This window comes from Vicugna pacos, chromosome 11 (assembly GCF_048564905.1).
Source record: "Vicugna pacos chromosome 11, VicPac4, whole genome shotgun sequence".
Classification (NCBI taxonomy): Eukaryota; Metazoa; Chordata; class Mammalia; order Artiodactyla; family Camelidae; genus Vicugna; species Vicugna pacos.
The window spans coordinates 73,309,460-73,321,825 of record NC_132997.1 but is presented as its reverse complement, the minus strand read 5'-3'; the positions used below and the strand labels follow the sequence as shown (position 1 = coordinate 73,321,825).

The 12,366-nt window shown below is 37.4% G+C and overlaps 1 protein-coding gene across 14 annotated transcripts in view; it reads right to left on the bottom strand.

Annotated features, from left to right (window-relative positions):
* The window catches only part of CC2D2B (coiled-coil and C2 domain containing 2B), a 91,814-nt gene that overhangs the window by 56,284 nt on the left and 23,164 nt on the right, over positions 1 to 12,366 (bottom strand). For all 14 annotated transcript variants that reach the window (XM_072971688.1, XM_072971681.1, XM_072971691.1 and 11 more), the window contains one exon: positions 8,475 to 8,615. In XM_072971688.1, the coding sequence (XP_072827789.1) occupies positions 8,475 to 8,615 (141 nt within the window). The remainder of the gene's footprint in view (positions 1 to 8,474; positions 8,616 to 12,366) is intronic.

Here is a 12,366-nt window from a genome sequence, read left to right as displayed (position 1 = left end):
TCAGTTACGTACACAAGGTGAAGGCTTGTGGTGAGGTCACAAGTAACAAACTTAGCCAGGAAATGCAGTTCCCAGGAGCATCTTCCAACATCTTTTCTAGTTGATCAGAATGATACTTAGCTCAAGCTAAATACCCCATTTTAGGGTAGTAGGGGCTAGCTAGTCCTGTTGGGGCCAACTGGGGGGTTTGGGTTGGAAGTCTGTGGAAACAATGTGGAGAGGCCGCCCAAGCCAAAGTTCACTGGGAAAGCTGAATGTTGAAGATCAAAAAGAACAAACGCAGAGCCTCCAGTGGGACTGGAGTTTAGAACTGAGAATAAGGCTAGGTGGCAGGCAATATTGGTCCAGAGCCAGTTCTGAACAAGTTTATGGCACCTGCGGCTCTGCTTTTCTGAAAGAGGGTTCATAATACCTGGGTATTTTAGACTGGTGTAAAAGATTAGGGCCAAGTCAGCAAGTTTACATGAATTCAGAAATCTAAGATAAACAAAATTCCATGCTACATTAGGTTTAGAAACTGTCAGAAGCACTCCTGTTAAAAACCACTGCAGCAGGAAAAAAAAATCAGCAAAGCTAAATATCTTTCTTAATTGCTTGAAATTATACTAATGTTTCATAGTTTTGCGAAACAAAAGACCCAGGACAATGGGTTGTGGGAGGGAACCAGTTATTCCATAGCTTAAAACAAAAATAGCTTGGACTTCCGGGCAAGATGGCAGAGTAGAAGGACGCTTGTAAGTCACCCTCTCCCACAAATACACCAAGACCCACATCTACAGACCCACTCAGCCAACCAGAGCACCTGCGGAACTCCAACAGATCATCGCCCTCTTCAAAAGATAAAGACGCCAAAAATCTGGTAGGAGAAAAGGAAAAAAGAAAGAACAAAAGGCAAAGCAGCGCGGGACGGGTCCCGCGGGGAGGGAGCGGCAAAGGAGGACTGGCGCTCGCTCGCTGGGTCTCCCCTCTCCAATTGAGAGGCCAGCGGGACGGAGGGGGAGCCTCCAAGGCTCGGATCTGTACAGAGCAGCCCTTGTCTGACAGAACTAAGTTAAATGGGCACAGAGCGTCCCCCCGACACCCAGCCTGAGACGCGGGCCGGCAGCGGCGGGCAGGGCCAGGCTGCACAAGCCGGGCGGAGGACGGGGGCGGCTGCACGGAGGCAGCCCCGGGGGACTGCAAGGGGCTGGGCGCCGAGGCTGTGGGTGTACAGGACAGAACAACCTGGGCCCTCCATAAAACAGCAAGGTTGATGTGCTCTCGGGGGAAGGGTGCATACCCCCATCTCTGAAAACCCGCGGAAACTTTTCAGGGGAAGAGAGGCGGGGCCCAGGCACAGCCGCCATATCCTCCGGCGCTGAGCACCCAGGCGGGGGCAGGGGCGAGACCTGCATCCGCACCGAAGGGCTCAGCAGCCTCAAAGGCCAGACTGAGACGGGCCTACAGCCCGGGGCAGATAGGATCCTTCCATCCTGGTCCCTCAGAGAACTTGCTCCACAAAGACAAACAAGGAGCTGGGCCTTGGCTCGGAGCAGGGATAAGGCTGCCCCTCGGTCTTCCCCGAACCCACCCACAGAGCGCGACCAGGGCAGAGCGCCAAACGGGGCGGAGCGCCGGCGCAGAGCGTGCAGCCGCACAGAGCAGCGGAGCTACCGGCAGCGCAGGCAGGGGGAGAGCGGCCCCCCGCCTGTCGGGCAGGAACACAACCCCTGACTGAGGTGCTGGGAAGGGGCACGACCCGCCCTCTTGCCTGGCCAGTCTGCAACATCTGACTGCGGCATCCGGAGGGGCAGTGACCCGCCCGTCCGCAGCAGAGGAGAGCTGCATCTGACCCCGTGTTAGGAGGAGGCGCGATCTGCTTGCCGACAGGTGCTGGGAGCAGCACAGAAGAGGGCGCCAACGGAGGGCCTATGAAAACAAGCTGAGCTTCCAAAACAGGACGAAGACAGAAGGACATCACATTAAAAGCACACACACTCCAGGAGAACACCGACAAACCCCCCTTTTTTTTTTTTTGGTTTTTTTGTTTTGTTTTGTTTTTTGTTTTTGTTTTGTTTTGTTTTAATCTGTTCTTACCTGTTCTATTTTCAATTACTCTCTTAATTTTTACTTCTTAATTCATTTCTATTTCTCTTGGGTTTTGATGTCCTGTTATTGATTAGACACAGGCTTCAAACACATATATTCATCTCCCCACCCCCCTTTTTTTTTTAACGGTTTTAAAAGGACATCTCCACCCGATTAATACTCTGCTTCAACCCGCTCTTCAGTTATTCATTATACATTGTTTTCAAACCCTCTTTCTCCCTTCTTTTAAAAATCTTTCTCTCTCTCTCTTATTTTTTTCTTTTTTCTTTTTTTCTCCTAAGTTGTATTCCTAAATAGGCATTAGATAGATAAAATCCTTAAGATCCAAAATAGACAACTGATACTCCATAAACCACAGTGCCAGAGAGGTATGAGCAAGATGAAGAAGCAGAGAAACCTTTCCCAATTAAAAGAACAAGCGGAATCCCCTGAAAGAAAGCTCAATGAAATAGACATCGATAGCCTACTAGATCAAGATTTCAAAAAAGGAGTGATCAAATTGCTGAAGGAATTAAAAGAGATAATGCTTAGAGAAATAAAATATGTCAAAAATGAAATTGAAGCTATAAAGAAGAGCCAAGCAAAATGGGAAAACTCATTGACAGAGATGAGGAATGATCTAACAGCTGTGCAAAGCCGACTAGTTAATGCAGAGGAACGAATTAGTGATCTAGAAGACAGGGCAACAGAAAGCACCCATTCAGAAGAACTACAAGATAAGCAAATAAAAAATAATGATAATAGCATAAGGGACCTATGGGATAATATAAAGCGCCCCAATCTTCGCAAAATAGGGGTCCCAGAAGGGGAAGAAGGATCAAAGGGAATTGAAAAGGTTTTTGAAGAAATCATGACTGAAAACTTCCCAAACTTAAAGAAGGAATCAGATATACAAGTACAGGAAGCTCAGAGGGTCCCAAACAGGAAGAACCCAAATAGACCCACACCAAGACATATCATAATCAAGATGGCCAGAGTCAAGGATAAAGAAATGATTCTAAAGGCAGCAAGAGAAAAGCAAAGAGTAAACTACAAGGGAACCCTCATAAGGCTCTCAGCTGATTTCTCTACACAAACACTACAGGCCAGAAGGGAGTGGCAAGATATATTCAAAGCCCTGAATGAAAAAAAGATGCAGCCTAGGATACTTTATCCAGCAAGGCCATCCTTTAGGATAGAAGGAGAAATAAAGAGTTTCACAGACAAAAAAAAGCTGCAGGAGTTTAGCAACACTAAACCCATGCTAAAAGAAATATTGAAAGGGCTATTCTAAATAGAAAAGCAGCAGGATGCTACAGAAATGAGAAACGTACAACTGGAAAGGTGATAACTCATGAATTACAAATAAAGAAAACACGAAATTACAAAAGAAGACATACAAATCACTGAGAGTGGGAGAGGGAGGCAGGGAAATATAGAATTTTTTTTTCTTTCTTTTTTTAAATTTTTTTAACACTAGGATGGGTTTGAGATCATGTTATTATCAGTTTAATAAAAATGGGTATAGGTTAATAGATTTACAAAAAAGGGTAACCACAAGTCAAAAATTTACAAGGGAGTCACAAAAATTAAATAAAATCCATGATAATACAAAGGAAAATTACCAAACCACAAAAGGAAGAAGAAAGGAACAAAGAGGATATACCAATTCAACTGCAAAGATAAGTTCAAAATGGCAATAAACACACATCTATCATTAATTACTGTAAATGTTAATGGACTAAATGCTCCAGTCAAAAGACATAGAGTGGCAGACTGGATAATAAAGCAAGAACCTTCAATATGCTGCATACAAGAGACCCACTTTAGGGAGAAGGACACATATAGATTGAGAGTGAAAGGATGGAAGAGGATATTCCATGCAAATGGAAAAGCCAAAAAAGCAGGTGTTGCAGTACTGATTTCAGACAAAATAGACTTTAAAACAAAGGCCATAAAGAAAGATAAAGAAGGACATTTTATAATGATTAAAGGAGTGATACAAGATGAAGATATTACACTCGTTAATATATAGGCACCCAATATAGGAGCACCTAAGTACATACAAGAATTACTAACAGAGATAAAGGGGGATATTGATGGGAATACAATCATAGTTGGAGATTTTAACACTGCATTAACATCACTAGACAGATCTTCCAGACAGAAAATAAACAAGGCAACAGAGAAATTAAATACTACAATAGAAAAACTAGATTTGGTGGATATTTTCAGAGCTTTACACCCCCAAAAAATAGAATATACATTCTTTTCAAGTGCACATGGAACATTTTCCAGGATCGATCATGTACTTAGAAACAAAAGAAACCTCAACAAATTTAAGAAGATAGAAATTATCTCAAGCATCTTTACTGACCACAATGCCATGAAACTGGAAATCAACAACAGGGAAACAAAGGAGAAAAAAAGAAAAGCATGGAGATTAAACAATATGTTACTGAAAAACAATGGATCAATGAGGAAATCAAAGCTGAAATTAAAAAATACCTTGAGACAAATGATAATGAAAGCACAACCACTCAAAACCTATGGGACACAGCAAAGGCAGTGCTAAGAGGGAAGTTTATAGCGATACAGGCCTTCCTCAAAAAAGAAGAACAATCTCAAATAAACAAGTTAACCCACCACCTGAATCAATTAGAAAAAGAAGAACAAAAAGCCCCAAAAAGCAGCAGAAGGAAGGAAATAATAAAGATCAGAGAGGAATTAAATACAATAGAGATTAACAAGACCATAGAAAAAATCAACCAAACCAAAAGCTGGTTTTTTGAAAAAGTAAATAAAATCGACAAACCTCTGGCCAAACTCACAAAGAAGAAAAGAGAGAGCACAAATTAGCAAAATAAGAAAGGAAAATGGAGAAATTACAACAAACAAAATAGAAATACAGAATATCATACGAGAATATTATGACAAACTCTATGGAACCAAACCGGATAACCTAGAGGAGATGGACAAGTTTCTGGAAACATACTGTCCACCAAAACTGAATCAAGAAGAAACTGAACACTTGAACAATCCGATCACTAGAAAGGAAATAGAAATAGCAATTAAAAACCTCCCTACAAATAAAAGTCCAGGACTGGACGGCTTCACCGGGGAATTCTACCAAACATACAAAGAAGAACTCATACCAGTCCTTCTCAAACTCTTCCAGACGATTGAAAAGGAGGGAATACTCCCAAACTCATTCTATGAAGCCACCATCACCCTGATACCAAAACCAGGCAAAGACACTACAAAAAAAGAGAGTTATAGGCCAATATCACTGATGAACATAGACGCCGAAATCCTCACCAAAATTTTAGCAAATAGAATCCAACAACACATAAAAAAGATTATACATCATGACCAAGTGGGGTTCATCCCAGGGACACAAGGCTGGTTCAACATACGCACATCAATCAATGTAATACATCACATCAACAAGAGAAAGGACAAAAACCACATGATCATCTCAATCGATGCAGAAAAAGCATTTGATAAAATTCAACACCCATTTATGATAAAAACTCTCGCCAAAGTGGGTATAGAGGGAACGTATCTCAACATAATAAAAGCTATATATGACAAACCTATAGCCAGCATAGTTCTCAACGGTGAAAAACTCAAAAGCTTCCCACTAAAATCTGGGACAAGACAAGGATGCCCACTATCACCACTCCTATTCAACATAGTCCTGGAAGTCCTAGCCACAGCAATCAGGCAAGAGAAAGAAATAAAAGGGATCCAAATTGGAAAAGAAGAGGTAAAAGTGTCATTATATGCTGACGACATGTTACTATATATAGAAAACCCTAAAAGGGCCACAAAAAAGCTACTAGAGCTGATCGAAGAATTCAGCAAGGTAGCAGGTTACAAAATTAATGTTCAAAAATCAGTTGCCTTTCTTTACACTAACAATAAATCAACAGAAAAAGACAGTAAAGAGACAATCCCCTTTAAAATAGCACCCAAAGTAATAAAATATCTGGGAATAAATCTAACCAAGGAGGCGAAAGAATTATACACAGAAAACTATAAACCATTGATGAAGGAAATTAAAGAAGACTTTAAAAAATGGAAAGATATTCCATGCTCTTAGATTGGAAGAATCAATATTGTTAAAATGGTCACACTGCCCAAGGCAATCTACAGATTTAATGCAATCCCTATCCAATTACCCAGGACATATTTCACAGAACTAGAACAAATCATAATAAAATTTATATGGAACCATCAAAGACCTAGAATTGCTAAAGCATTACTGAAGAGAAAGAATGAGGCTGGAGGAATAACTCTCCCAGACTTCAGACAATACTATAGAGCTACAGTCATCAAGACAGCATGGTATTGGTACCAAAACAGACATATAGACCAATGGAACAGAATAGAGAGCCCAGAAATGAACCCACAAACTTTTGGTCAACTCATCTTCGACAAAGGAGGCAAGAATATACAATGGAATAAAGACAGTCTCTTCAGCAAATGGTGTTGCGAAAACTGGACAGCAGCATGTAAAACAATGAAGCTAGAACACACCCTTACACCATATACAAAAATCAACTCAAAATGGATTAAAGACTTAAACATAAGACAAGATACAATAAACCTCCTAGAGGAAAACATAGGCAAAACATTATCTGACATACATTTCAAAAATTTTCTCCTAGAAGAAATAAAGGCAAGAATAAACAAATGGGACCTAATGAAACTTACAAGCTTCTGCAGAGCAAAGGAAACCAGAAATAAAACAAGAAGAAAACCTACGGAATGGGAGAAAATTTTTGCAAGTGAAACCGACAAAGGCTTGATCTCCAAAATATATAAGCAGCTCATACGACTCAATAAGAAAAAAATAAACAACCCAATCCAAAAATGGGCAGAAGACCTAAACAAGCAATTCTCCAAGGAAGACATACAAATGATCAAAAAACACATGAAAAAATGTTCAATATCACTAATTATCAGAGAAATGCAAATCAAAACTACAATGAGGTATCACCTCACACCAGTCAGAATGCCGCCATTCAAAAATCCACAAATGACAAATGCTGGAGAGGCTGTGGAGAAAGGGGAACCCTCCTACACTGCTGGTGGGAATGCAGTTTGGTGCAGCCACTATGGAAAACAGTGTGGAGATTCCTCAAAAGACTAGGAATAGACTTACCATATGACCCAGGAATCCCACTCCTGGGCTTGTACCCAGAAGGAAATCTACTTCAGGACGACACCTGCACCCCAATGTTCATAGCAGCACTATTTACAATAGCCAAAACATGGAAACAACCTAAATGTCCATCAACAGGTGACTGGATAAAGAAGAGGTGGTATATTTATACAATGGAATACTACTCAGCCATAAAAACCGACAACATAATGCCATTTGCAGCAACATGGATGCTCCTAGAGAATGTCATTCTAAGTGAAGTAAGCCAGAAAGAGAAAAAAAAATACCATATGAGATCGCTCATATGTGGAATCTAAGAAACAAAAACAAACAAACAAACAAAAACAAAGCATAAATACAGGACAGAAATAGACTCATGGACAGAGAATACAGACTTGTGGTTACCGGGGTGGGGGGCGGGGTAGAGGGTGGGAAGGGATAGACTGGGGTTTCAAAATTGTAGAATAGATAAACAAGATTACACTGTATAGCACAGGGAAATATACACAAAATGTTATGATAAATGACAGAGAAAAAAATGTGACAATGAGTGTGTATATGTCCATGAATGACTGAAAAATTGTGCTGAACACTGGAATTTGACACAACACTGTAAAATGATTATGAATCAATAAAAAATGTTAAAAAAAAAACAAAAATAGCTTAAGTGATAAACAAATCAAGTTTCAAATTTGTAACTATTTCCCCTGTAGACATGTTTTTATGACTTATATGTTCCACCTAGAAGTATGATTGCTGGGTCTATGATTAACTTTATAAGAAAGTGCCAAACCATTTCTGAAGTGGCTGTATCATTCTGCATTCCTACCAGCCATCAATGAGAATCCCTGCCTATCAGCATCCTTGCCAGCATTTGACTTTTTCCTTTCTTCTCTTTTTGTTTTGGATTTTTGCCATTCTAAAAGGTGTGTACTGTATCCCACTGTGGTTTTAATTTACATTTATCTGTTGACATAATGTTGAGCATCATTTCATATGTTCATTTGCCATCTATACACCTTCTTTAATGAACTTTCTGTTCAAATTTTTGTCCATGTTAAAATTGAGTTGTCTTATTAACTTGTAAGTACTGTTTATATATTCAAGATGCAAGTCCTTTGTTGACTACATCAAATAGTCGTCTAACTTCTGGGTTTTTTCCCAGTTACTGTGAATTCCTAATTATTCGTGGGCAGCTCCTGAGAAGACCTACAAGAACAATAGAGCAGCCACTCACCTCTGAAACTGTAACTTTATTAGGGTACTTGTAAACCCTTGCCGTTGTCGAAGGGATTTTATCTGTTTCCAAGTCCGTAATATACTGCGTAGAAGGGAGAAGTCCTTTTCCCTTTCTAAATCATAGAGCTGTTTTGTATTACTACAATAACAATGGTAGATCAAAAATATGTTAGTGGCTTAGACTGTAGGCCATTAAAAATGGCCTAGAAGAATGTATTGCACTTACTCTTCTGGATCCCCCACCTTCTTCTTTTTTTTTTTTTTTTTCATTTTACCCACATTTTGATATAGAGAGTGAAATTCCTTTTAGAGAGTCATGCCTCTTTTACTTAAAGATTTTTCACATTTTAGCTCTGCTAAAATCCATGTATTTCCAGATTTTCCAGACATTCTGTAGTGTATTTATTACACTTTTTCCAGATTAACAAATAGAACCATTGCTTCAAGTTTTGAGATACTTTGCCTGATGGGGTAGGGAGCAGATTATTTGGATACTGAAATAATATACTGTTTAAAGATGCTTATTCTGGCTTCTTCACTTTGCAAACACATATAGTATGGCGAATTACAATGATTGATTTTCTTTTTTTTCCCCTTTGTCTTTCAGCATTTCTGTCTTTTCTTTTTTTAATTGAAGTGTAGTCAGTTACAATGTGTCGATTTCTAGTCAAGCATAATGTCCCACTCATGCATATATATATATATATATATTATATATACACATTATATATATAATATATATATATACACACACACACACACACACATTCATTTTCATATTCTTTTTCATTAAAGGTTATTATAAGATATTGGATAGAGTTCCCTGTGCTATACAGAAGAAATTTGTTTTTTAATCTGTTTTTATTTATAGTGGTTATCATTTGCAAATCTCGAACTCCCAAACTTATCCCTTCCCAGCCCCAACTGATTTTCTAACGTTAAATCATCCTTGCATTCCTGGAATAAGCCTAGCTTTTACATTATTTGATAAAATTCTGTTCAGCGTATTTGTATCTATTTCACAAATGAAATTGGGCTGCAATAATTTCTGTATTGTTGTTAGGATTTAATTTCAAAGATAAAATAAACTCATAAACTAAGTTGAGAATGTGGTCTCTTTTTCTACTCTTTGGGAATTTTTGAAAAATAGAAGTTATCTTTAAATCAAAGGTTCTCAAGCTTTATTGTGCATTAGAATCACCTGAGGGCTTGTTAAACACAGATTGCCAGGCCCCAGCCCCAGAATTTCTGATTCAGGAGGTCTGTGGTAGACCTGACAATTCACATATCTAACAGGTTTCCAGGTGAAGTTGAAGCTGCCCTCTGGGGACCACACTTTGAGAATCACCACTTTAAATGTTCTATAGAATTCTAGTTTTGTCATCTGAGCCTGGAGTTTTCTTTGCCAAAAGGTTTCAAATTACTGATTTGATTTCTTTAACAATTATTGAACTATATATTTTTTTCCCTTCTTCTTCCTTATCTTGGATATATTCTAGTTAGTTGCATTTTTGTAGATATTTGTCCTTTTCATGTAAATGTTTATATTCTTTAACATAAAGGTGTTTAAAGTATACAGCATCGGTAGTAACGTCCCCCTTTTTTTTCCTTGATACTGTATATTGTGTATTTGTGCTGTTTCTTTTTTCATCAGCCTTGCTCGAGTTTATCAATTTTTATCAAATTTTTGGATTTGTTGATTCTATCCTAGGTTTCTTACTAACTTCTGTTCTTTTTATTTCATTTCTTCTATCCTTTTCCCTAACTTAAGAAGAATGCTTAGCTCATCCATTACCTCCTTCTTTTTCTCTATGTAATTAAATAAAATTTCCTCTGAGAATTATTCTAGCTCTGACAAATTTTGATACATATTCATTTTTTATCAGTAAATTCAAAATATTTTCCAATTATCAATATGATGTCTTCTCTGATAGATTGTTGAGACATGTATTTCTTAATTTCCAAACATATGGAGATTTCCTAGCAACCTTTTTTGTTTTTTTGTGTTGGGTTTCTGCAGTGAATGAATTAAATCCTTTGAATATACTGAGACTTTGAGACTTACTGAGATAACATAAGGTCAACTTCTGTAAATGTTCCGTATGTTCCTGAAGAGAGTGGTATTTTGCAGTTGTTGGGTGCAATATTCTGCAAATATACCTATTAGCCAAGTTTATTAATCATGTTCATATCTTCTATATTCTGAGTTTTTTTGTTGTTTTTAGTTTCATCAATTACTAGAAGTGTGTTAAAACTGCCCCACACATTTGTGAATTTGCTATTTCTCCTTGTATTTGTCAAATTTTTCTTTATATATTTTGAAGCCATATTATTGTATGCTATATGTATATTATGTGTGTGTACACACATGTGAATTAAATCATATATTCTCATGTGGTTTATTATCTCTAGTAAAGCTTTTTGCCTTAAAGATCTATTTTACCTTATATTATCATACTCTGCCAGCTTTCTTCTGTTAGTGTTTGTATGGCATATTTTTTCTCTTATTTTATTCTCTTTCTATATCCTTATGTGCTAATAAATAACATATAAATAACATAATCAGATTTTTTAAAAATTATTTTAATCCAGTCTATCAATCTAGGTAAAAATGGATCACTTAACCCATTTAGATATATTTAGGTTTTATTCTACCATTGTCTTCAAACTTTCTACTTGTCTCATCTGTTTCTATATTCCTTTGTCTCTATTTTTTTTAACCTTCTTTTGATTGCTTGAGTATTTTTTATTATCCCATTTTCCTCTTCCATTGATTTGAAAGCTGTATCTTTTCATTCTCTTCCTTTAGAGACTGTAAGTCAGAATCTAAGTCCTTGATTTATCAAAGTCTAATGTTAAGCTTTACCTTTACTCTCCTCTTGGTCAGTGCAAGTATTTTTAATCACACTTACCCTTCTCCATTCTTTACTCCATTCTAGAAGTTTTATATTTCAACCCTCTCTGTGTTTTTATATCCCATAAAGCATCACTACATCATTACATGATTGTTCGTTGAGACCTACGTATCTACCATATTCTTTGTTTCTCAGTCCTTCCTTCCTTATTCTGTGTTCATTATGGCCAATGACTGTTCTTTGATTTAAGTTTTAATCTTATAAATAATACTAATTTATTATTTTGTAAATACTAATTAATTCCATTCTATTCATTCACTCATTCATTCGACTAATATTTACTGAGCGCTCACTATGTGCCAGTACTTGTACAAGGCATATGTCAAGTTTCTCAAGTGATACTGTTTGCATTTAACTAGGTTATTCTGGGAAACCAATTATTTAAAACATATTGCCTCTAGTGGTTAAGAGTTTGTAGAACCATTTCAGGTAAATGGGCAGGGAGTCAGGGAAATTCTTTAACTATCAAATACTTTCACAGACAGATAGCTGTCATTTCTTTGTACATAGTTTAAGTTTCTACCCAATAAGTATCTCCCAGTGAGCTTTCCTGCTTTTGGAGATTCCATGACACATAATCATGTGTTGTCTTAGAATTACTTTTCCAGTTATTTCATTCTTTCCTAATATCTCATCTTGTCTATCAGCCAATGGTTCCCAACTTGTAGACCACTTTTTAACAAAGGTCCTTACACTTATATGCTCTTTGAGTATAATCTTTAGACTGAATTAATGATAATGTATCTTGCACATATGTGCATGTGGACTAATTATCAAATATATACAAACACTTGAGATAAATATAATCCAAGTCAATTGAAAAGTATTAGTAAACCCATAGTAGTTTTTCATCATTTTTTTAAATAGATATTAAAACTACAACTACTTCCATGTGACACCTCTGTGATACATTTTTACACAAAAATAGGTCTTTACAAAAGGTTGAAATTATTGCTTCAATTACCTGAAGAGTAA